This window comes from Papio anubis, chromosome 1, assembly GCF_008728515.1.
Source record: "Papio anubis isolate 15944 chromosome 1, Panubis1.0, whole genome shotgun sequence".
NCBI lineage: Eukaryota > Metazoa > Chordata > Mammalia > Primates > Cercopithecidae > Papio > Papio anubis.
The window spans coordinates 134,908,589-134,934,500 of record NC_044976.1 but is presented as its reverse complement, the minus strand read 5'-3'; the positions used below and the strand labels follow the sequence as shown (position 1 = coordinate 134,934,500).

At 50.2% G+C, this 25,912-nt stretch overlaps 1 protein-coding gene across 4 annotated transcripts in view; it reads left to right on the top strand.

Annotated features, from left to right (window-relative positions):
- The first annotated feature begins 3,054 nt into the window (after positions 1-3,054).
- The window catches only part of COQ8A (coenzyme Q8A), a 45,142-nt gene continuing 22,284 nt past the window's right edge, over positions 3,055-25,912 (top strand). The window contains exons 1-2 of one of the 4 annotated variants that reach the window (XM_017949019.3): positions 3,055-3,436; positions 23,244-23,429. In XM_017949019.3, the coding sequence (XP_017804508.2) occupies positions 23,253-23,429 (177 nt within the window). In that variant the 5' untranslated portion in view covers positions 3,055-3,436; positions 23,244-23,252. Of the gene's footprint in view, positions 3,437-4,093; positions 4,379-7,478; positions 7,503-23,243; positions 23,430-25,912 lie in introns of those variants that run through there. The other 3 variants (XM_003893025.5, XM_009186263.4, XM_009186258.4) reach the window with 3 other exon arrangements.

Below are 25,912 nucleotides of genomic sequence, written 5' to 3'. Positions count from 1 at the left end.
GTCACTGATGAACAGTTTTAGGGGAATGGTGGGGACAGGTGTCAAACCTGACTAGATTGCTGTAGGTAGAATAGGAGAAAAGGAAGTGGAGATAATGAATATGGATAATTCTTCCAAGAATTTTGCTGAAAATGAGAGCAGAGAAATGAGAATGGAGGTGAGCCCAGGAGATTTTTTAATGGATTTGTATGCTGATGGGAATGCCGCAGAGTGGGAAAAACTGACTGTCTCCTCTGTCACTGTTGTTAAGGGAGAAGTTTGAAGATCAGAGGAAAGTTATTGGAGTATCATACTTTTCACCCTAAAGTCCCAGGCACAGGAATCTTTGATTATTGGGAAAATATACACACACACACATTTGTTTGAGTGTGTTTATATTACATAATACTGTACTCACAGATACATTTTCAAAAAATGTCTTAACTAAGATGGCAGTATATGATCATTAACTAATACTTTCAGGCATAACAGACAATCAGAGTGAGGTACCCCATGAATGAAATCTGTTTCAAATGTTTTCTTGATAATTTTGAATTTTATTCAAAATTTGAAAGGCTGTATTATTAGCTACAGTTAGATCTGTCCTTGACCTTGCCTTGTAGTGAGGTTAACAAGAATAGTTATGACTGTTATTCACTGTTTTCTTCTTGTTCACCCTGCCCACATTATTAGTGTTATCTTCAGGCTGGGCTTTCTTTGCAGACACCTTGTTTAAAAAAACTTTTTATTATAGAGAATTGCAAACATATGTAGGTAATAATATAATGAACCCCAGTAGACTCATCATTCATCTTCCACTATTATCAACTTGTTACCTACAAAGCTGGTCCCCCACAAAATGGAGTCTTTCCCTCTTTGGTGTCCCAAAGCCAGTTTGGAAAAACAAAAGCAAGTGTCAAGTAGTGCAGGCTTTATTGGATGGCCACGGAATTGAGAATAAGGAGCTTGGTTCACGAATTAACTTCTCAGCTTGTGAAAGTCAGGAAGTCACAAATATAGGGCCTCTTTAATGAAGGGGTTAGGCACTAAAAGCTAGGGGATAAATATTCATGTCTTTTTGGGAATGGACAGAGAACTTCTCAAAACTAGAGTATTACCTTCCTTTTTTTTTTTGTCCTTTTATGGTTTCTTCCAGTCATTGTCATGGTGATTATCAACTGTCATGATGCTGGTGGGAAAGTCATTTAGCATGGAAATTAGATTATAATGAAGTTAGAAGTTCTTCAGAGGTCAAGTGAGCTGCCATCTTGGATCTCACCAGTGTTTGGTCATGTGGGGCACCTTCTGACCACAGGTATCCTGTTTCCTAAAGGTAAGCCAGGGTAGAAATTCACCTGTCACATAGGCATGTAATGTAAAGAAACCCATGGCCTGTTCACTTCCCCTGTCCTGTAATATTTTGAAGATAATCCCATATATAATATTATTTCATCTGATAATGTGTATCTCTGAAACACGACTCTTTTAAAAAATCTAACTACAATCCCATTATCACACCTGAAAAATACTTTGCAGGGAAAATCTTTGCACTAAAAGCCAGGTCAAGAAAGAAAGAAATGTGTCTTTAGTATAGTAAAGCTGAGGTCATTATTTAACAGGGAGTAAGGTCAAAGTTGTATTAATTGGAGGAAGATCCTGTCTTTGCATAGACTAGCTGGAGGTCATTTCTCTAGTAAATCAGACTGGCAGTCCTTGAAGAAAAACTAATGTTTGTGGTGGTGGGTTACGCTTGTTTTCAAGGTATTTTAGGAGAGAAGCTGGCCTTGGCATTGCTGGTGGAGTGGGACTGAGGTGGCATGGAAGCGGCCAATTCCTGCCCCACGTTTGTGAAACTAAAGCACCACATCCTCTCCCCACTTACTAGAAGCAGGAGTTGATGACAATCACATTCTCATCCAGCTCAAATCTGATGGGGTAGAGTTCGCAAGATTCAGGAAGTAATGAACCAGGAACTCTCTTATTCCATGGACTGTGGTCTGGATCACTAGGCTGGGAGGGCTTGGAGGAAGCGGGCAGGGAACAGCAGAACTGTGTAAGGGAACAGTTACTGTAGGAGGAAGCAACGGCCACCCTTGAAAGGCCTTGAGGCTTGGTCTTTTTCTCCTGTGTGGGAAAATGGAGCCAGCTGACCTAATCAAGGCAAGTTGTCAACTGTTTGGGGCAGTTACTTGAAACTTTAGTCAAAATAACTCTTTAATTGTCCTTTAACATTTACTTTGTATTTAGTGTGGTGAAGATGGGGGAGGCAGAACTTGGACTGTGGGGAGGGCATGTGAAGGTCTGTGCAGAGAGGAGCACCCACCAGCCGACCAGTGCCCAGCCACAGAGGCCACAAGGCACAGTCTCCATTCTCCTTGGAAGAAAGCCCTCTCCTACCCCTGGGAAGAACGGAGCCTGACATAGAGCTTGTGTTCACCCATATGACACACACTTAGAATTCTGTTCTTGGGGACTCAGGCAGATCTCTGGGAAGCCAAGCTCCAAGTGGTCAACCGGGGGCTGTGAAGTTAGGTTCTGGATTTCAGTATAATAAAGCAGCCTCCATCCCCAATTTTAGGCATCAACATAGAACAGCTAACTTTAAATTTTTCCAAGGGAAAATATAAAACAAACGACTTTCAATTAAGTTAAATGTCAATACTTGTGAAACAAAAAGTACCTGTATCAGTTTAGAAATTTATGTTATGAAGGTGAAGGACTTGCGCCCAGGAGACAGGTCTGTGCCTTTCTCCAAAGATTATTTTGAGGGCTTCAATATTTAAAGGGGAAAAGCAGGCTGGAGAGGAAAGATGGAGGGTATGTTCACATTACTGAATCCACATGTTGCGATAAAGGGAGCAGGTAGGGCAACAATTACGTATTTGTCTAGCGCTCAGTAAATCGGCACTTTACACAAGATAAGGTGAATACAGAGTGGAGATACTTCACCTTTAATCTGTAGCTATCTGCTTAGGAACAAAAGGAAAGGCAGTTGCTTGCATGACTCAGCTTTCAGCTTAATTTTTTTCCTTTTGGCAGAGTGAATTTTCGTTTCACAATACCCGCCCCCCCGCCAAAAAAAAAAAAAGCGGGGGGAGGCTCAGATTAAGGAACAATCCTTTGGCTTGAGTATTTCATTTTATTAGAAACTCACTAAGTTGTTATTTCTCTCTTTTTCACAAGAACGACTAACAGCTGCAGACCAGTGTTTGGGGTCATCTCAGTGGAAATTGTCGAGCCGACTTTGGCTCACACGTTCCTCTTCTCGTTAGGGAGGGAGTGACGGGGCAAATCTGCGTGCTGGTGGTGGCGGTGCCTCCCAGGGTTGCTCGGCTGGGCCGCCGAGGGCTAGACCCGAGCTCTATCCCGTGTGGGCTGCGCGTCCCCCAAAACCCCGGCCGTCAGCGACTGCGGACACCTGCACGCCGACGAGACTGGCGGGCGGACAGCGACTCGGGTGAGGGTCCTATCTCTCTACCCTAGGGGCGCGGGTGGCAGAGGCTTCCTGTTTTGAGGATGGCGCCACACAAAACAAGCAACCTTAGCCTGAAGGGCCCCGACGCCGGAGGTGGAAGTGCACGGCCTTGCCCGCCGCGCTTCCCTTCCTCGGAGTGCTTTTTGTGGGCCCTGGGAAAGGGGCTCTTGCTACATAGAGAGGAGCAAAGAACAGGCCTCGCCCGGTCCTTAAAGCGGCGGCACCCTCCACGGCCCACGGTCGCGTCTGTTCGGTCCACAGCCTCCCTTCCCACGCCCGCGCGGAGGCCCAGCAAGCACCAATCTGAAGGTACACAGGGAACCTTTGCGGCCGCGCACATCGCATCGCAGTGAAAAAGGCGCCCGTTCTCAAGGCGCATGCGCGCAGGCCACTAACTCCAAAGCCAGGCCTCCAGCCCGCGTTTGCTAGAGGGAAAGGTAGCATGGAGGTGGGGAAAAGGAGAACGGGAGGGCCCTGTCTCCTAAGGTAGCCTCCCATTGGCTCCTCTTGCTCCGCCCTCGGTCGCGATTGGCTATGGGCTGGGAGCACGGGCCGAGCACGCTCTCACGCGCATAGCGGCATTCGGCAGGCGGCCGGCGGCGCAGCCAATGGGAGCGGTCCGCGGGGCGGGGCTTGGGCGCTGGGCCTCCCTGGAAGCTGGCGAGTTGGTAAACAGATCCGGAGCGCGTGCCGGGCGTCAGCGCGGTGGCGAGCGCGCGGAGGCGGGCGCAGAGGGGGCTAGAAGGTGACCGCGGATCCCATCTTCCTGCAGCCGGGTAAGGCTGCCACCCGCCGGCCCGCCGAGTGCCCGGGCGCCGTCTGGCTGCGGCCAGAGCTGGGTTCAACACCCACCTGAGCCCTTCTTGCATTTTCTTCATGTGACAGTGCAGCTTCCCCGCGAGTTTCGCTAGCGGCGAGCTTCAGGTCGGGACACAGAGGGGGCGCCTCAGGTGCAGGGTGGGTCCTCTGCAGTCGTCTCACGTCCCTGGGTCCACCTCAGCCCCTCGGTCCTGCGTCGGGGAGGAGACGAGGGCCACGTGCAGAGCTTTGGGTCCCTGGAACACGCCCGCTGCTTGCCCGACCGTCTTCCGGCTGCCGATCGCCCGTTGCTCGTGCCCTTTGGTCGCCAATACAGCTTTCCTGCTTGGCTTTCTAATAATGTCGTTCTTCACTCCCAGACCCCCTTGCTCTAAGTGTCTGGGGCTCTAGGCTCGTTGCCCCTGGCTGCAGGTTTGGGTCAGAACTTTGACTTCCTTGGCTGGAGCCAACTGTTGGGCTTCACAGGTGGGAATTTTGGGTGAACTTGGGACAGGGGATCCTTTTTGATCCTTTCTTCCTTTCGCTTTTCTTTGGCCTTTCCTCTTACTTCTCCAAACACGGGGGATCTTGTGAGTAAGGTTTGGGCTTACTCCCCTAAACTCGGAGCCTTTCCGAGGCTCATTCTCACCCATTGCACAGAGGTAACAGCCCCTCTGCCAAACCCTCCTTGGGCGATGGGGAATGCTGCAGGGGCAGGTTTGGGTGTTGGGACTCCCCGTTTGGGTGGGAGATGTCAGCTTCCTGAAGGGTGAGAGGCTTTTGTGCAGAGTCTTCCAGCCTGAGTTGGGCCTGCAGCCTGTTGAAAAACTTGTGCACGTTCACTTGGGCCTTGGATCTACGTGACAGGACTGAGTAGCTGGTCATGCCAGGCCTACCTGATTGCCAAAGGATTTGAACATTCATTGATGCCAGCTTGCTAGTTGTCACGCTGTGGATGGGTGGGTCGTCCTGGCAGGAGGGCTCCTGGGAGACTCTTCTTTTGGAGGAAGGCCTTTCTCCTGAGGAGAGACAAAAGGGGAGCTACAGGAGCAGCATCTTTAAGAATCAGGCTGCGGGGCGCGGTGGCCCATGCCTGTAATCTCAGCACTTTGGGAGGCCAAGGCGGGTGGATCACCTTAGGTCAGGAGTTCGAGACCAGCCTGGCAAAAATGGCAAAACCTCATCTGTACTAAAAACAAACAAACAAACAAAAATTAGCCGGATGTGGTGGCGGGCACCTATAATCCCAGCTACTCAGGAGGCTGAGGTGGGAGAATTGCTTGAACCTGGGAGGCAGAGGTTGCAGTGAGCCAAGATGGCGCCAGTGCACTCCCCACTGGGCGACAGAGCGAGACTCAATCTCAAAAAAAAAAAAAAAAAAAAAAAAGACTCAGGCAATGGCTTTGAATGTTTTGTTCAGCCTTGCAAATGGTGCGGACTATGCAGAATCATGATTTGGGGCCTAATGTTGGGCAGCTAGCTCAAAGGAAAAGTGAACCAGGCAGTGTGGGCACCTCCCTCAGAGCCAGTGTGTTATCTAAGACAAAGTTTTTCAACCTGTGGACTAATGACATTTTGGACCCGTAATTCTTTGTTGGCGGGGGGCCTGGCCTATGCATTGTAGGATGTGTAGCAGTATCCCTGGCTTCTGTCTACTAGACTAGCACCACTCCCTACCCCTTCTAGCCATTGTGACCATCAGAAATGTTTCCAGACATTGCCACATGTCCTCTGGAGGGCAAAATCTCCCTTGGTTGAGAACCACTGAGGTAAGACTCTAAAAAGAGTTGTCCTATGCTGCCAGAGGCCCCTCTGGGACCTGCCCGTGAGTAGGTGAGAGGTTTAGGCAAAGGGTAGTGTTGTGCCTCCTACCCTAACCCAGTGGTAAAAGCCATGTAGATTGGGCTGCCTGTGCACCTAGCAGGGCAGAGGCAAAAACTGCAAGCAGAAAAGAGGTAGACACCCATGGGCATGTACTGTGCCTGCTAGATGTGTGGCAGTGACTGCCTGGGTTGGGGGTGCTGGAGAATTGGAAGACTGGTAGCTTCTTGGCTACAGGCAACAAAGGGCACCCAAAAGATCCCCTAACTGACCAAGGAGTGTTACGGGAAAATACTGATACATCCCCACAGGATCAATTAACAGCAAGAAAGAGAAACTCATTTCTCTTGCAAGACTAGGGGATTTGCACATGAGTAACTATGGGCCAGTTTTACAATAGGAAACATACTTAAGCTGAGTGCTGGCACAAAGGCTAACTCAGCTATCCACAAGTGGTTCTTCAAGGAGATGCTTTATTCATCCTCACTTTTTGCTCAGACATCTCTGTATCTTGTGATGTGGAAGGGACCAGGCCTTCATCTGCAGGGAGTAAGTGGCAGGGTGCATTTCAAACATATGTATTTTTACATATACCATCTGAGGGTGCAGTGTGGACATGGGTATAATAATCTGTGGAGTTCTTTTGTAGTTATTTGAAGCATCAGTGTCAAAGTCAGTGAGCCTTTTATTTTTCTTTTCTCCTTGGGTCAGCCTGCTCATCAAAGAGACATTTTTATGTGTGTATGGAGAAGGATGCTTTACTTCTGAGTGTAAATTTTGCCTTCAGTGTAATCCAGAATTTATGCCCCAAATTTCTAAGTCCCAAACGGATAGGCATGCAGAAAAGCTGAAAAACAGGGATTTCTTGCACAGGGCAAGGAAAACCATCCTAAGCCTATTCAATGAGTTTCTCTTTTTGCTGTTAATTGATCCTGTGGGGATATATCAGGATTTTCCCGTAACACTCCTTGGTCAGTTAAGGGATCTTTTGGGTGCCCTTTGTTGCTCATAGAAAATGATCAGGAAGGAAGGTCACTTCTCCTTTCTCAAAGAGAAGTTTAAAGAAGGCTATTATTGGGAAGCTGAAAACTTGGCAGGATAATTTTCCAGTAAGAACCATGGACACTGAGTCATTATCTTTGTCCGTTGAAACAAGAGCTGTGTGCAAAATTAGACAGGAATATTTAGACAGAGAGTTGTCTTGATTTGACAGTGGCATCTGGAGATACTTCTGTCATTCCTGTTAAGCAACAGCCGGGAACTCGGGAGAGCCAGTGGAAAGGAGGGCTGGTGGGAGTGAGGGAGTTCGAGGGTCCTGCTCTTTCTGGAGTTGCACATGTGGAGGGGTGGGAGTCCACGGAGGTGGTTTGTGAGAAGGACCTCAAGGGGAGATAGAACCGAAGGCATGGATTCAAAGAAATTTATGCAGGTGAAATTTCTAGACTGACTAACTGGCTGGATATATGGCTGAGATTTCTAAGCGGGGGGAGGAGCTGGATGATGGAGGAAGAGCTGGTTTGGGAGAAGGTGGTCATCTTAGTTTTAGACATGATGGGAGCCTATGGGACTTTTTTCCATCCTGTTTGATTAAGGTATAATTTGCATACAGTAAATTCATCCTTCTTAGTGTACAGTTCTATACAGTTTGACAAACACACAGTCACATAACCTCTACCACAATCAAGGTATAGAACAATTTCATCACCCTCCGAAATTTCCCTGCGCCTCTTCCCAGTTGCCTGTGGGTCTTTGAAGCGGTGATGTGGTATGTGTGTGTGTAACTTGGTTTGTTCTGGAAATGGGTTCGGTGGTTGAGAGGCCCTGCCTGGCCTGAGGGTGGCGAGGCATCAGTGCAGAGCCTGTGGAGGAGCTCTGGCCGCCCAGGAGCCAGTGCAGATGGCAGGGAGGCTGGGGTGTCAAGGACCAGCCTGGGAACTCCCAGGCCTTGGAGTAGGTGGAGGAAGAGGAGCTGGGGGAGGAAGCTGAGGAGGTGAGGCCAGAGAGAAGGGAGGAGGGAGGGCTTCTGGGAAGAGTGTGGGGCCAGCAGGAAACACTGTGGGGCAGGGAGTGGCTGAGGAGACCCACTGGCTTGAGCCCTCAGGTGTCACAGAGGGGCAGCTTGGGGTTGGGGCCAGACAGTGTGTGCTGAGGGAGCAGGGAAGATGGCAAGTGCACTCCATCCTTGGGAGATGGTGGCCACATCCAGAGGGTGGAGGAGAAGCAGAGCCTATAGTAGGCTTGTGGGCTTGAGGGGAGGGCTTTTATGAAAGGAGATTGAAGGCAAAAGTAAAAAATAGGTCAGGGGCAAGGTCCTGTTGCGGGAAGGAGGAGGGATGGTCAGTGTGGGAGGAGATGGAACAGAGGCAGGGGAAGGGTCTGAGAGGTGTGACCAAGAATGTGCGGTCACTCCTATCTGGTTGCCCCCATTTCTGGAGTAACAAAGGTCCGCTAGAGAGGGGTCGAGGCCTTCTGTTTAATGTGAGAGAGCCAGGGGTGGGGGCTTGAAGAGCCTTAGGTACCTTGGCATCCTTTGAGAGGCTGGTTGTACCCTGTGAGAGAGAGAGAGTGAGTGTGTGTATGTGTGTGTGTGTGTGTGTATAGAAGGCAGGCAGGAAGCTGTTTCCGGTTCATATGGAAAAGCCCAGTCCCTTACCTCTCCCTACCTGTGCACCATCCATTGGAGTTTTCCATTTCCCAGAGGTGTGTTTCCTGAGAGAGAGAGAGGCTGTAGCGCCCCTGTCTGCCTTTGTGAAGACAGCAGGGTTGGTCTGCCTGTCACCTCTCACTGTTTCATAGTCTCCGGAAGGATCAGTATCTGTGTTGTTTTGAGCATTACTCTTTCTAGACCCCGTTACATCCCAGCTTTCAAAACAGCCCTGTGCGTGCTCTCCTTGCTGACCTTCTGTGCTCCAGGGATGCATGGCCCTTTCCTAATCTCTGGGAAGTAGGCCTCGTCCATGTCAGTCATGTCACTTACACATGAGGAAATGGGAAAACGTAGGCCCCAAGAGGAGAAGCGGTGTGCCTGAGGTCACCTGTGCTTGGTGGCCTACTGTGGGTCCTCCCCGTCAGCCCTCATCACAATATACGTGGTGTCGTCTGGGAACTGGAGGACCTGGTGGTAAGTCCCTGCTGTCCGCAGGGCTGGATGAGAAGTCCTGGGGACAGTCCACATGAAAAGAAATGTTAAAGTTCAAGCTCAGAGCCTGGGCCCCAGCCCAGTGTTTGTTCTGTGCTTGGCACATTTTTCGTTTGGCACTGATACTGGCTCAGAGGAGGGTAAAAGTAAAAGTCGATTGCCCGGTAAGCTGAAGGTGGTTACTGTTTGACAGGTGCTTGAGCAAACATCTCTAATCTTCCCGAGATTGAAAAAATGCTTGTGGCTCTTGCTTCCTAAGGTGTTTACAGCCAGCATGTGGTCAAGGGTTGGACATTGTGCTGCCGCCAGGCCTGTAGTAGCTCCTGTTTACGCCTGCTTGGCGCTCATGGTTCATGGGCTAGGGCTGATTGGCCTGCTGCGGAATAGTTGCTTGCTGGGTTCAGCCCCTCCTCTTTTCCCTCGGTCTTAGACAGGTGCGGGGGTGAAGCAGAGGAAGCAGTAGCAATGACTGTGTCCCCTGCTCCCTTCCTGGGTCTGTGTACCCACCATAAGCGGGATTATGAAGCTGGCTTAAAAACTCATCTGGCTTTGCTCCTATAAAAGTCACTTTTTGACCAGGGGGGTACTGCTGCCATTTCTGTGGCTGTGTATATTCGGGGGTTCAGGTTCCTCTGGTGCTCAGCCTCCTCTCTTCAGTCCTGGGCTGTAGATGAGGGAGCTCAGGAAGCCATGGAGCCTGGGTGCCTGGGCCCTGCCTCACTGACTCATAATGGTAATAAACTCATGGTGTGTGTGGGGACAGTGCCAGACCCCGTGGGGGATACAGAACTGGGAAAGAGAGGGCCCCTCCCTCCGGAGCTTACTGTGCAGTAAGGGAAATGGGACAGGCACACACAGAATCATACAGGGCATGGTGAGGTGACCTTAGGCCATTAAGAGATGAGGGAGTTTAGATGAAAGGAGATGACTTGCCTATAGGGGGTTTACCAGTCCAGCAGGTGGCTAAGATTCCAGCAGGGTGGCTAAGACTCCAGCAGGTGGCTAAGATTCCAGCAGGGGAAATGATATTCCACGGGGAGGAGGGAGCAGGCCGTGGAAGTTGGAAAACCTGTGTGGGTGTTGGGCAGGGCCAGGAGTCCATTCTGGCTGAAGCGTTGGGGCACAGAGGCAGCTGGCGAGAGGTATTGCTGCAGAGGTGTCTGGGGCTCCACAGTAAAGGGCCTTGCTGGCCAGGCCAGGGAGAGTGGAGATCAACAAGGAGACGGCCACCTCTCCTGGGCCTGTGGTCCCCTCGCCCCCTGCTGAGCCTCTTCTCATTTCTCGTTGCGTGTGTAGTTGTTGTCTGTCTAGGGTTGCCCCTTGTCTGGGTTAACTGGGTGATTTTAAAAGCTATAGAGGTTTTGCATACACATGTAGTGCCTGAGGGTTGCATGTGACCTCAGGGCAGAACTTGTTTATTTAACCTCCATACCAGTGATGTGCGCATGTCCACACCTGGCCTGTGTGTGGCATTTGGAGGTGATGCTAGTAAAGGTTGGTGCTGGTGTTGAGTGGCAAGACTAAGGGCCACATGCCCAATGGCTCCTCCTAGCTCTTGCACACCCAGAGGCAGTCTTCAGTGTGGGGTGTCTGCCTCTTTCCACTATTTATGTTTAAGATCAAACTGGCTCTGGAACCAAGCTTTGCCTCTAGTGGGTGGGATCACTGGTCCTGAGAATTGTGATACCCTCAGTCCTGGCAGCTGATGAACTTTCCAGAGCAGGGAGTTTGGCCAGATGGCCTCTGAGAGCCTAGCTGGTCCCAGGATTTTTGTGACTCAATTTTCTGTAACCAGGAAGACACATTTCAGGATGTAAACCTTACTTATGTCTCATGTTGAGTGACTATTGATTTAGCAAAAAAGGAGTTATTGATTCGGGGCAGTGTTCTTCTCTGCTGTCTTTCAGCTTCCTAGGCAGTAAGAAGAAAGGACTGGAGCCTGAGTCAGACAGGAGTGGAAGGGTCCAGCATCCCACAGCTTTGGCTCTTAGGAGATTGCTGAGCCTTAATGAACTTTAATTATCCCGTCGGTGAGTGGGGATAATACCTCACCAGGTCGTTGTAAGAATTAGAGTTAATATAAAGTGACAGGCAGACAGAAGGGGAATAATAAATGGTAGCTGTTCTTGTTATTATTCCTATTTCATTTAGATATTAAAGCTGAAGTAAAAGTATTTTGAAAGATTAAGAATATAAAACCCAGGCTAGACACGGTGGCTCACACCTATAATCCCAGCACTTTGGGAGGTCAAGGCGGGCAGATCATTTGAGGTCAGGGGTTCAAGACCAGCCTGAGCAACATGGTGAAACCCTGTCTCTATTAAAAATACAAACAAATTAGCTGGGTGTGGTGGCACCCACCTGTAGTCCCAGCTACTCAGGAGAATCAACTGTGCCTGGGGAGGTTGAGGCTGCAGTGAGCTGTGGTCATGCCACTGAACTCCAACCTGGGCAACAGAGTAAGACCCTGTCTCAAAAAAAAAAAAAAAAAACTCTCTCTCTCTCTCTCTCTCTCTCTCTCTCTCTCTCTCTCTCTCTCTCTCTCTGCCTGGCATGTAGTATGGGCCCAATATAGAGAAAGCCAACAGGACTGTGTCATTAAGAACGGGAATGCGCTGAGCTGTCTGTGGGGTAGTCCACCACCTAGCTTGGTGTCTGGTACTTGGTTGACATTCAGTAGTATTTGTGGAGTGACCAAAGTTAATTTAGAAGAATGGTCTGGAAATTATTCTAGAATACAGCCCCTCTCCCTAACCCAAGGATCAGATTTCTTAAAAAATGGCTACTACTTTAATTTCCTATGGCTGTTGTAATAAATTACCACAAGCTTTGTGACTCAAAGCAACATAAATGTATGATCTTACACTTCTGGAGGTTAGAAATCTGAAATTGGTCTCACTAGGCTAGAATCAAGATATTAGCTGTGCTGGTTCATTTCTGGAGGCTCAAGGGCAGGACCTGACCCCTTGCCTTTTCCAGCCTAGAGGCTGCCTGCATTCCTTGGCTTGTAGCCCCTTCTTCACAATGGCATCGCTCCAGCCTCACTTCTGTCTCTCATCCATCACCTCGTTCTGACTCTGCCCTGCCTGCCTCCCTCTTATATGGGCCTTTGTGATTACGTTGGGCCCACATGGATAATCCCCCATCTCAGGATTCCTGACTTCATCACATCTGCAAAGTCCCATTTGTAGGTAACATTCATAGGTTCTGGGGATTGTGGTATGGGTATCTTTGGGACACCATTATTCAGCCTACCACAGCCACCCACAGTATTTTGGCCAGATTTAAAGACAACCCTGTAAGCATCTGAAAGAAATGTTGAAAGAAACCCTTCAACCTCGACTTCAGGATCCTTAATTACCTTCCTGGGTGGCAGTGGTTCATGAATTCAGTCAACACTTGTAATTTGTGTGGGCGGATCACTCTGTGTGTATAGGTGGAGTGGGAAGAGTCAGAGTTGTCTGAGACAAGAGCCTCCCACAAGGAGCTTATAATTTGAAGAGAAGAGAGGTCCATGTGCAAGAAGAAGGGTAACTTACAACATAGGAATCTGACCAGCGAGTTAGATCAGCTGTCAGGAGGACGTAAATATGGAAGAGCTGGGAATCAAAGTAGGGCCTGAATAGGAATACGTTCTTGAATTTATGTGGTGCTTTTACACATTTCAAAGTATGTCCACCCACCCCTCCATTTATATTGGACAAGATAAGAACTTATACCATCATTTCCAGGAGAGGAAACAGGTCAGAGATGGTTGAAGAATGTGCCTGGAACAGCCCAGCTGGTCAGGGCAGAGCTGATTCCCAGCCCCAAGGCCCTCACCTTTGGCTAATGGGTGGGTTTTCAGATGTACAGAGATGAAGGGGTGGGCAGGCCTGCCTGGGAGAGTAGGACCTGCAGAGTGGAGTGCGCTCACGCGGCTCATGTGTAGCTAGAGGCTGGAAAGGAGGCTGGGGGCCTGATTTCGAGGCTTGGGACTTCAGGCGCAGGAGTCTGGGTTTGTGTACATGTATGTGTACATACATGTCTACATGTCTACATATATGTCTACATTTGAGCAAGGGGTTGGCATGATGAACGTGGATTTTATTATAGGAAGAGGAATCTGGCAGGAGAGTGTTCCATGGCTCAGAGCCGGGGAGCTTGTGGGAGTTAGAGGGGTTTTTCTTCCCACTGCCTTTCCCCGAATGTACCTGGACAAGAGCCTCCCATGCTGTTTTCTCCTGTAAGATGAAGTGGTAAGGAATACCAGTGGGCATTTGTGTCTCTGGTTTCCAAGCAGGCCACCAGCACTTTGGATTGCCTCTCCTGAATGATGCCTCATACCACAGCACTAAATAAACCACACTGGTCCTCCCCGAGCCCAGCCTGCCTCCCAACTCAGGCATGAGACTGTGCCCGGCAGGAATAACTGTGGGTTATCCAGACTGATCCCATTCACCCTGACCTCTGGTCTCATGAAGTCTGAACTTCATTCCAGAATGTCTGTGTGCTTGCAATAATAATTATTATAATGATGATGATGATGATGATGGCATTAGCTAATGGTTTTTAAGCACCTACTATATGTCCTGAATGCTATTACATGGATTTATCCAGTCCTTTCAAGAACAGATGAGGAACATGGATTTATCCAGTCCTTTTAAGAACAGATGAGGAAACTGAGGCACAAAGATAAGCTCACATGACTTGATTTAGATCACACTAGCAAGTCAGTGGCAGAGTCATGGTGTGAACCCAGGTCACCTAACCTCAGAGCATTTTAACCATGTCACCAGTATCACTTCATGAGCCAAATATTTTAATTTGAATGTTTTAAGCAGTAAACTTCAGTAGGTTTTTAGTCAGAAAACTAAATTGCCATCAGGACCCTGCGCTTGACTGGTTGGCCTTTAAAAGCCTTGTGTGTCGGCGGCTATATCAACTCCAGAGTGGGAGAGGCTGCTCTGGACCCTCCATTGCCTGCCTGTGTTGGAGCTTTGAGCCCACACGGGTCACTCACAGCGCTGGGTCCTTGTCTGGACTATCATCAGAGGCTGGAACTTTGCCTTCTGCTGCTTTTATATCACCCCCAACCCATGCCCAGCTCCCAACCCAGTGCTTACCACAGGGCAACTCACCCAGGGAATCCTAAGACTATCTTAATCTCCCAATGGATGGAGAATGGAGGTTTGTAGTCTGGGACATCAAAACCCCACTGTTTTGCTCATTTTCTCCTCTTACCTGTTAAACAGGTTGCCTAGCTCCTGAGCCATGATGGATCCAGGTCCCAGCTTTACTTCTTAAAAGCTGTGTGACTTTGGACAAATTACTTAACCTCTCTGTGCCTTAGCACCCTCATCTGTAAAATGGGCATAATTTACCTTTTGAAAATGATTGAGTTAATACATCTCTGTGCTAAGTAGAATACTGAGCCCAGAGCCTGGCATATACTAAACTCAGAAAAAGCAGCTGTAGTTATCATCGGTATGGTGGGCTGGTTCTGCTGCTCACAAAATAAAAACATCTGTGGAACTGGTTACATTCATGGGGGAGAATGTCAGTGCCTAGTTGCTTGCTTTTTTTTTTTTAAAGAAAAATTTAGCAGTATGGGATTCAGTGCCTGCTTTTAACAAGCTCTTGTTTATGTTATTAGCACAAGAATGTATAATTTTTTAACAGTTCAAAGAAAAACCCCAGTAGTCTGGAAGCCACTTTCAAGGGAACTTGAAGTCCTTAGCCTAGAAGGCAAGTTGAGCCCTGGAAACTCCCTTCCTTACAAGGCATGACCCACTGGGACATCCGGAGGCTGTGGGTACAGACCTGTGTGAGGGCTATGGCGAGCTCAGACCTCTCCGCCAGGGCAGACAGGCCAGCACAGGCCAGCATGTGTGGCTCACCAGGAGGCCACCAATGCCCTGCAGTCAGAAGGGACTCTGTGTGGGGCATGGGGTGAAGGCAGCAGCGTGTGTCCCTGTCTGCCTCTGTGTCTCCCCTGATTACCCCCTGACCCCACACCCATGCCAGTGCTTGCCTTGCAAGAGGTTTCTTGTAAAGGAGGCTGAGAAAGTGGAGGGATGAAGGAATGATTAGATGGTGGGTGATTTTATATCAGCCCAAGCCCAAGCCGTGGACCGAGAATGTGGAGGGGAATGTGGGTGTCTGCAGTTAGGCTGTGAGCCTCCTGCGACAGGAGGAGGGGGGAGGAGAGCCATACAGGAAGTTGGCATTGGACACCCCCTTCCAGCCTCCCAGGCCTACCCCTACATGAGCAGCACTTAGGGGCCACGCTGGCCTGGATAATACAGTCACAGGTGGCCTGCTTTTCTCTGGCCTCACCTGGGGTCCTCTGGGTGTTGGGCAGCTCTGTGTCTGGTGAGGTGAGCCCATCTCTCACGGTCAGGAGCAGAGCTGTAATGGGGGGTCCTCGCCCATTGGGGTGTTCTCATTCAACTCTGAGCCTTATTGGGGTGTTCTCCTTCAACTCTGGTGACCTTCCAGATTTCCTGGGGCAGCTGTGGTTTTTACTCTTGCCCTAGAATATAAATTGACAAATAGTAAATATTTTGGGCTTTATGGGTCATAGATCTTTCTTGCAACTACTAAAATCTGCTGTTGCAGCTAAAAAAGAAAAAAAAAGAAAGCAGCTAAGGACAATACATATGTAAACGAATGAGCTATGCATAATCTATAAATGGGTGAGCAGTCTGTGTTCCAATAAAACTTTATTGACAGTAAAGCAGGCAGTAGGACTGGATTTGGCTTGAGGACCATGGTTTGCTAACCCCTGCCCTGGAAGGACACTAATTATGTGTCTTAATTTTTGGTGCAAAAAATGTGGTCACTGCACTTACCACCCAGTTCTAAACTAGGATCCTATTTTTTGGAGGATCGGGGTAAGCACCCTTTCATTATTTCCATCTTTTAACCCAGAGGCCAACATTAGGGAAGGCAGGCGGACCCACTGCTTGTTCCAAGTGGTTTTTTCCCCCAGTGTCCCGAGAAGGGCAGTTGAGCCTTTCTCTCCAAAGTGGAGGTGCCATATTCCATCCACCTGGTGGCCTGTTAGGAGCAGTTGTCTTCTGATGAAGGACAGTGGCTAAACAAGGAGAGGCAATGTTTATGCCATTCCAGTCTCCTGCCTAACCCTCGCTCATTCTGCTCTGGACAAGCACTTAGGGGTTGGGGAATACATTTGTGTGCTTGCTTACTTTTTAAAATTTTAACAAAACATATTTAAGATTATTTTTATTTTATTTATCTTTTATTTTATTGTTTTGAGACAGGGTCTTCTTGCTCTGTTACCCAGGCTGGAGTGCAGTCGTGTGATCATAGCTCACTGCAGCCTCAAATCCCTGGGCTCAAGCGATCTTCCCACCTCAGTCTTCTGAGTAGCTGAGACTACAGGTGCACCACCACGCCTGGCTAACTTTTTTGTTTGTAGAAATGGGGATGCCCCTGTGTTTCCCGGGTTGGTGTTAAACTCCTGGCTTCAAGCAATCTTCCCACCTTGGCCTTCCAAAGTGCTGGGATTACAGGCGTGTGCCACTTCACCCAACCTGATATTATTTTTATAGCATTTATCTTATATTGTAAAAGTAGTTCATGTTCTTCGTAGAATATTTTAGAAAATATAGATACAGGTACAAAGGCTGTAGAAAGATTTGTCTTCCCACCACTCTGTGAAAAGCAGTGTTCCTGTTTTTGCTTCCTGTCACCTCCCTCCCTTCTCTCCTTTCTTGCTTCAAAAGGAAAGATGATAGTTTTGTGACCTGCTTTTTATTTCCCAGGAATATATAATACACTTTCTTATTTGTCAATAATTAACACCTTGTGCAGTGTTATTTTATTGATTGATTGATTGATTGGTTGAGATGGAGTCTGGCTCTGTCTACCAGGCTGGAGTACAGTGGCATGATCTCGGCTCACTGCAACCTCCGCCTCCCGGGTTCAAGCCATCCTCCTGCTTCAGCCTCCCGAGTAGCTGGGATTACAGGCGCATGCCACCATGCTTGGATAACTTTTGTATTTTTAGTAGAGATGGGCTTTCACCATGTTGATTAGGCTGGTCTTGAACTCCTGACTTCGTGATCCACCCGCCTTGGCCTCCCAAAGTGCTGGGATTACAGGCATGAGCCACTGTGCCCAGCCCACAGTGTCATTTTCAATGACTGTGTGGCATGCCCTCCTATGAATATTCCACCGTTCAGCTAACTAATCTTAGGCAAGGTCGTGATGTTTATATTCTCGTAGTGAATGTTCACATCCATTTTCAGGGAGATGTAATTTTACAGGTTTTGGCAGGCAGGGCCTGAGGAGAAGGGGAGAGGGGACTTCCTGGGAGATGTGCTCTTTGGGGCCAGCTCTGAGAGCTCAGCCCTGGGGTAGACTCTTGAGTACAGGCTCCAGGGTTCCCACTGTGAAGGCCTCACTCAGCAGGCCTGCACTGGGGCTCACTGACAGGGGAAGGACGGAGGCTTTTTCCCTCTTTCTCATCTCCTGGGTTCTTCGTGTATTCAGTTGTCTTTGAAAACTGTTAGCAGGTGAGGATATTTCAGGACCTGCTGACAGAGCCCCTACTGATAGAAGCCGGGAGTTGCCTGAGATGTTTGAGTGATGCTCCCTGGTGTGTGATCGTAAAGACTGAGGTGAAGGTGACATCTAAAGAGACTCATGGAGTTTGGTTCAGAAGTTTGAAGTCTTTGCCCCAACACTTACATTCTTGTGAGTCTTTTAGGATACAGGCAATTGTTTTCTTTTTCTAAGGGTAAAAAAGGGATGTAAAGGAATGTTTCAGTGCCCATATAGGCTAGAAATCGAGAATATTCATACCCAAAGTGAAAAGATGGTTCTTGGCTGGGCAGGGAGCAGAAGGCCACTGCCAGCCCCTCAGGGTGTCCTGAATATCATTAAACAGTCCTTGCCAAAGCGTCCTTGAAGTGACAGTCTTGACAGCCTTTGGAGGTCTGCTCTGTGGGTCACGGTGTCTAAGCTCATTCACTTTTGATTTCCTTTTTTCGTTTCTTGAAGAATAATGGAAAAAGAAGGGGCAGGTGGAAGACTTCCACCTAAGGGCAAAGCCAGACTCTTGGGAAGAGGGTTGCAGGGGGAGACTCTTAGGAAAGGGTCCCCATGGAGGCATCCTGCCTGGCCATAGGCATGGGCTCCCTCTGCTCCCCTTCCCTCTCTTCCTCCAGAACCAGGGTTCTCAAAGTAAGTTCCTGGGACCCGCAGTGTCAGCAGCACCTGGGAACTTGTTAGATATGCAGATTCTTGGGCCCCACCCCAGACCTGCTGAGACGGAACCCTTAGGGGTATGGCCCAGCACTCTGGACTAGTCTTAAGGTGATTGAGACGTTCACATCAGCTTTAGGACCAGTGCCTCAGACCAGCCTCCTGAGAGGCCCTTGATTCTGTATGTGGAGTAAAATATGCCAGCAGGTGTGAGCCAGCCAGAGAATAGCAGGCTTTCTCAAACTTTGGAGGGACCAACTGAGTTCATTTCCTTTGACAAATATTGATGACCTGTCTGCTCAATCCTGAGCATGGTGCTTGGTGCTGGAGAGAGGGGGAAGACAGATGTGGTCCTTGTCCTGTGGCTGATGGTCCTTGTGGTCCTTGTCCTGTGGCTGACATCTGACTGGGAAGAGAGTTAGGCAGATTCAGGAAGTGGTTACTGCTGCGCTGGAGGGGATGGGCACAGGGTGCTGGGAGGCATGTAGGGGAAGCCTTCCCAGAAGAGGTGATGTTGGTGCTGAGATCTGGGAGGAGGAGAGGAGGTGTGCCCCCTGTGCACAGGCCTGCAGGAGGAAGCCTCTCTGGTTCCAGGAATGGGTTGGCCTGGCTGGAACCTAAAGGCAGTGGAGGGAAGGGCAGAGCCACGGTGAACGACTGCTGCATCACCCAGTGGGAATATCAGATGCTCAAGGGCAGGGGAGGAGGCTTGAAAGAAGTGTGTGGCGGCTGCATTCCTCAGGGTGGGAGCCCTGGGAGGATGAGGTGGGGGTGGTAAGGTCAGTTTGGGACACACTTCCTATAGGAGGTACCTATAGGTGGTTGGGATGCTAGGCTTGCAGCGGACGGCTGCCCTGGGGAAGGCTTCTCAGCGTGGACTCTCCCTGACTCCCACTCTCCCTGGCTCCTACTCTCTCTGGTTCACTCTTCTTGACTCCTACTCTGCCTGGCTCCCACTCTCCCTGGTTCACACTCTCCCTGGCTCCCGCACTCCCTGGTTCCTGCTCTCCCTGGCTACCGCTCTCCCTGGCTCCCACTCTCCCTGATTCACACTTTCCCTGGCCCCCACTCTCCCTGGTTCACACTTTGCCCAGAAGAAAGGCCTTTTGTGCCACTTGCTTCTGGCTTCTTATACCAGTCATGTTGAGGCTTCGGTGGCAGATATGACTGCAAGAGACCCGAGGACGGTGGGTCCTTGGCTTTTAGAGAGAACACACACCATGCTTTGCTGGGGAGGAGCTGGTTGATAATGCCACACTCTGTATTTACGGAGGAGATTGAACAGTGGCTTGGTAATGCAGACAATGTCCCTGGCCTGCTGTCTTAGAGGAGATGAATGACAGACGGTGAGTTCTGGCTCTGAAGGGGGGACTTGGTATGTATATGGCATCCTCCGAGTAAAATTCCTTCCTCCCGGTGGGTCCTGAATGTACAGTGTGTGATACTCTCATCTGCTGTCTATCAGGATTGCCTGTTGAATTCATTTTAAAAAAGGACACAACTCATTTTCCTATTGATATATCTTCTTGTATCTGGCCAGTTAGCCCGTGGGGGTGTCTTTTAGTTTTGGAGACTAGATTTGAAGGTCCCCATGACCCAGATAATTACCAGCTCATGTGCAGGTCAGGATCCCCAAGTTGGAGACTCGTCTCCAGCGTGAGTGAGACGGTGTCCCGGAAAGGTCAGACAGTGAAAGTTTGGCCAGAAAACGCCCTCCCGTGGTGGGAACACAGCCTTGTGCAGCTTTCTCAACCCCAGTCCCTGGGGTTGGGAAGCTGCATTTATCATGGTTCTTTCTCTCTCTAGACACTTCAATAAAGACATTTATTTACTTCAACCGTGATCCCCACTCCGTTGTGCTCAACTAGTCACTGAACCAGCATCAACTCCATTAATAGTCCTAATAATAAAGCCCCTCAGATGTCAATATTTGATCCTCATGTTTCAGGATACTCCTCAGTAGCCATTGCCATAGTATAGCCAAAAACAACCATTATGCCACCCAAATAAATCAAAAAGACTGTCAACCCCACAAAAGTCCGTCAGAGCAGTTTAGCACCTTAGGACCAGAAAAGGGGCCTGATGAGGCACCCAGAGCCCTTCCGAACTGAGCTACTGAGGGAGGATGGAAGAGGTCGAGCCGCATGCTGGGCAGTGGCAGCTGGTGGGGGTGGGCTTGGAGCCCCATGTCCCAGCTCCAGGTCATCTCTTCCACTCTGCCTGTGATCCTGGCGTGTCAGCATCAGTTGGCCTCCAGCTGTCTTCCTAGTATCTGTGCCCATTATAGAGGTACGGGCCTGCCACGCTGCCATGAGCCCTGGGCCAGGGCAGGTTCATCCGGGGCCTGCAGGAACTAGCCTGGAGCACTGGGAGAGGTCAGTGAACTTGTGTTGAAGGAACTTCTGGATGACTTTTTATTTTGGTTTCATGCCTGGCTAGTGGACACTCCCAAACATGAGCACCTGTCTCCCACCTCCACTGCTTTATTATTTGTGGCCACTCTTTTGGCTGTCCCCTCCTCAGAGGAGAGCAGGCAGGCACACGGAGGCCTTCAGGAGTCTGCTGTACCAAGGAGGCACAGAGCCCAAACACTCCATTTCTGTTACTCACAGGCGAGACCCCAAAAACGTGCTCATGGAGTTGCAGGAAGAAGTAGGGTGGGTGGGAGACTGGTGTTCCTAGCGAGGGTTTGGTACTTGCAGATGAAGTCACGATGCTGATAGGATTTTTAACTTGTGTATTACATGTGTTTGGGGGCTTTTATTTCTTTAAAATCATGATGAAAATACCTCCTGGTGTAACTGTGTGCCTGGTTCTTGGTGCAGCCCTGGAAGGGATTTGCAGTGAAATTGTGGGATCGTTGAATTATGAAGCACTTTGGGATTGTGGTGCATTAGAAGTAGGGTTTTAAGACCTAATTTTTGAAAGCAGAAGGTGAGAAAAGTTCTGGATAGATGTTTCCTTCTGGTAGTTATTCCCCTTCCCTCCTTTCTACTTCTATGAGAGCAGAGACTCCCTTGTAGAAAAATACCTGGTGTTAAGCTGGCATGGTAGTACGGACCTGTAATCCCAGCTGCTTGAGAGCCTGAGGTGGGAGGATCACTTGAGCCTTGGAATTTGAGGCTATAGGGTGCCACAATTATGCCTGTAAACAGCCATGGCACTCCAGCCCAGGCAACATAGTGAGACTCCTCTCTTAAAAAAAAAAAAAAAAGTACCTGATATTGATGAGGTGTAAAGGGTTCACTTTGTATGGTAAGGGGAGGTGTAGGTGTGGACCCTGAACAGTAGGTCAGCAATATTTGTCAAAGGCAGGTGGGTACAGGCTGTGGTTTTGAAATGAGTCTACATGTTATTGTGCTCACAAATGACAGACTGTGTTTATTAGCAACATCTGTTTTTTAGCAGTGTTTATTGATTTGAGAAGAACAGGTTTTGCCTCCCAGTTTGCAGGGCCATATATCTGTAGGGTATTCCCCTCGTCAGGCCCTCCTTCCAGAAGAGTGGGCACTCACCATCTCTGCTTCCTGGCTCTGGCACCACTGTCTGGGGTGGGACTTGGCACCAGTTGGGAGTTCACTGGGTATGTAGGATGCAACTGTTTAGGTAGGAAGAAAGGCACAACTAAGTACTGTTCAGTGTGTACTTTTTTAGATGGCTTATTTATTTGCCACTTTGAAAGTAGGACACGTGAACTAAGAAAGCTACCCACAGTGCTCCTTGATGCTTCCTTTTTGATTTTGCATCATGTGGTGCTTGGTGGTGTGGTGGTGATGGCACTTGGTGGTGTTGGTGCTTGGTGGTGGTGGTGGTGGGGGTACTTGGTGGTGGTCGTGGTGATGGTACTTGATGGTGTTGGTGGTGGTGATGGTACTTGGTGGTGGTGGCAGTACTTGGTGGTGGTGGTCGTACTTGGTGGTGGTGGCAGTGGTACTTGGTGGTGGTGGTGGTGGTGCTTGGTGGTGGTGGTGGTGGTAGTGGTAGTACTTGGTGGTGATGGTGGTGGTACTTGGTGCTGGTGCTTGGTGGTGGTGGTGGTGGTGGTGGCAACGGTGGTGATGCTTGGTGGTGGTGATGATGGTAGTGGTGCTTGGTGGTGGTGCTGGTTGTTCATTTCTTGTGAATGGTGGTTAGGATCTTCCAAATTGATTGCACTGTGGGTCTGGACTGCAGTTTGAAAACATCGGTTTGGTGAATAGTTGAAGCTGAGGGTGGGCCGACCCTGAGGGGTCAGGGAGGAGCTCTGGTTGTCCCTTGGTCTGTGGATATCTGTCACAGGCCTCACTGGGCAGAGCAACGGCGTCTGGGCAGGGACAGGCAGCCTCAGCCCCTGAGGGTTCGGGTTGGAGCACCAATGCTGTGAGTGGTCCCCTGGACCTTGCAGGGAAGTTCTTTGGGAGTTGGATGCTCCTGTCCCAATAGGCAGTTTCGGTCCAGAGGGAAGAACCCTAGACTAGGAGTCTGTGCGCCTGACTCAAGCCCTGGTTCTGCTGTGAATCATGAATCACACCACCTGTCCGTGCCTCAGGTTTTCCGTAGGGTGCTTGTGAGGCCCAGGAGAGGAAATGTGTGGGAAGCAGCGAGCACACTGCACCACCAACTCAATGGTCTTTATTCTGCTCTATTCCCCTGGAGTGTCCAGAGTCATGTGGAGTCTCCCTTGAGCCCTGGGCCCTTTCTTATCTCTTAGCAGAAGGGGAGATCAGTGGAAAAACCAGCCCTCTGGACTTTCTGCTCAGAGTTTCGTGTGGAGTTGGTAGTGTGGGTTTGGCCTGCAGAGGCCCGGGGCCTCCCCTGACTTGGCCTCCTTTTTTTCAGCCCCAAAGGATGGCTACCATATTAGGAGACACCATCATGGTGGCCAAAGGCCTTGTCAAGCTGACCCAGGCAGCCGTGGAAACCCACCTGCAGCACTTGGGCATCGGAGGGGAGCTGATCATGGCGGCCAGGGCCCTGCAGTCCACGGCTGTGGAGCAGATTGGCATGTTCTTGGGGAAGGTACAGGTAAGAGGGCCTGGCAGTGGGAGGGGTGCTGGCAGGAAGAGGGCGGGACCTGGAGCTCTGGAGGAGACCAAGGGCCGTGACCATGGCAACTGGTCTGTGGTGGCCAGGGCCTGAGGGCCCACCAGCTAATGTGTCCCACAGTCCTTCCAGGGTAGGACAGGGCCCCTGTGTGAGGCGGTGGCAACTATAACAAAATTCCATAGACTGGTGGCTTAAACAATGCACATTTATTTCTCAAAGTTCTAGAGGCTGGAAAGTCCAGTATTAAGGTGCCAGAAGATTCAGTGTCTGGTGAGGGCCGGTTTCCTAATCCGTAGATGGCCATCTTCTCACTATGTCCTCATGGGGCAGGAGGAGGGCAGGGCTGCTCTCTAGAGCCTCTGTTATGAGGGCATCAATCCTATTGAAGAGGGCTCTATCCTCATGACTTAATTACTTCCCAAAGGCCCCACCTCCCAATACTGTCACACTAGGGGCTAGGTTTCAACGTGTGCTCTTTGGAGACATACACATGCAGTTTTTACCGGGGCCCGGGTGTCCATCAGCTTGGCTCAGCCTTCGAAGGCCCTTCCCACTGAGCCTGCTGAGCCTCTGCCAAGGCCCGACCTCATTTTTCTCCTTCAGTTTGCTGAGGGTCTCGGGGCTCCTCACTGGGGGCTCTCCTTTCCTGGGTGGCAGCTGGCACAGCCCTTCCAAAAGCAGCTTTATCTCCAGCCTCTCTCTCATCCCTGTGCCATCTAGGGGTAGAGATGACCTTTTGTGCCGAGGTCCAGGAAGCCTTGACGTCTTACTCCAAGGGGTGGTTTTTAGTGAAATCGTGTGCTGGAGAGGTGACGATAAACAGGGCTGGCTACAGCAGAGCGCTGCCCACCATGGCGTCACCTTGCACAGTCGCCAGCAACTTCCCTGACAGTCAGGGAGATGGGATTGGGGGGTGTTTGTGTGCCTGTTGTGCGCGAGCACCTGTGTGTGTCCTTAGGCATGTGTGCATTGGAGGTTGTGTCACAGCCTCTCTCCTTCCACGTCTCTTCTGTGGATGGCTGATTTTTAGACAAAGATCATTGCCCTCCTGCAGGCTGTGAGGCTGTTGCAACCCCCAGGCATCACAATCTCAGGTTTAGGACCCGCAGGCCCTTCCTTGCCGCTCTGGGAGGATCCCGCAGTGATACAGTGGCTCTGTCACCGAGCATGCCTGCCTTTAATGTTCAGAAGTCCTCGCATCTGTGCTCTCCTCCAAGCCTCACCGCTGTCCTGGGATGGGGGCCGGCCTGGACCATCACTCCCATTTCTCAGATGAGGAAACTGAGACGAAGCAATTGGCTGCAGGACTCATAACGAGTGACAGGACCAGAATTCTTGTCCCCTCCCAGCCTGGACTCCGTGCTCTTGCCCTCCCCTTGCCTGGTTCGGTGCCTCAGTGTGGGGCCTTGGCCTCACTCTTGGGTGTTTTGCCCGTGGGACACTCAGAAAGTGGGACACTCAAAACTTGGGTGTTTTGCCCAGCTTACTTGGGCCCACCCAGAAGTGAGACAGCCTGGGCAGGCCTTAGTCATAATGTGAGCGGGGCCTCCAGATCAGGCACTCTCCAACCCTCTGCTCCTGAAGTGTGTCTGGAAGGGGCAGGGCCTCCCCCTCAGTCACTGGGAGGTAGGGGTGAGTGATGAGCCACACCACCCAGGAGGCACCGGGGCAGGGTAGGCACCGGAGCAGGGTGGCTGCCCGCAGTGCGCTGCCATTCACTCCCTCAGAGCAGGGTGGCCGCCCGCGGTGCGCTGCCATTCACTCCCTCAGAGCAGGGTGGCCGCCCGCGGACTGCAGCTGCCATGTCACTCCCTCCAGCCCGTCAAGGTTGCTCCTGCATTCGTTCAGCAGATACTTACTGAGCCCGGGTCCCCTCGGGGCCCTGGGGACCCCCCACTGGCCTTGGGCTTCCACAGTGACACCGACAGGTGTTAGTAGCACAGGGCCAGGGGACCATATGGGAGCGATGGGGCAGAAGGAGGGCCTTGTCCAGGCTTCCTCATGGCAAGGCTTTCCCGGGGGCTCTGTGAATTTAAATATGACTTCTGTGGGATTTTTTTTTTTTTTTTTTTGTTTGAGATGGAGTCTTGCTCCGTCACCCAGGCTGGAGTGCAGCAGTGCAGTCTCAGCACACTGCAACCTCCGCCTCCCAGATTCAAGCAATTCTCCTTCCTCAGTCTCCCGAGTAGCTGAGATTACAGGTGCCTGCCACCGCACCTGGCTAATTTTTGTATTTTTAGCAGAGATGTGGTTTCACCATGTTGGCCAGGCTGGTCTTGAACTCCTGACCTCAGGTGATCCTCCCGCCTCCCAAAGTGCTGGGATTACAGGTGTGAGCCACTGCACTGAGTTAAATACAACTTGTTTCTACTCTGAGAATAGTGTCGCAGCCAGCAGGGCCAGCCTGGGTGTTGGATCCTGGCTCTGTCGTTTGCTGCCTGGTGACCTTCACCAGCACATCA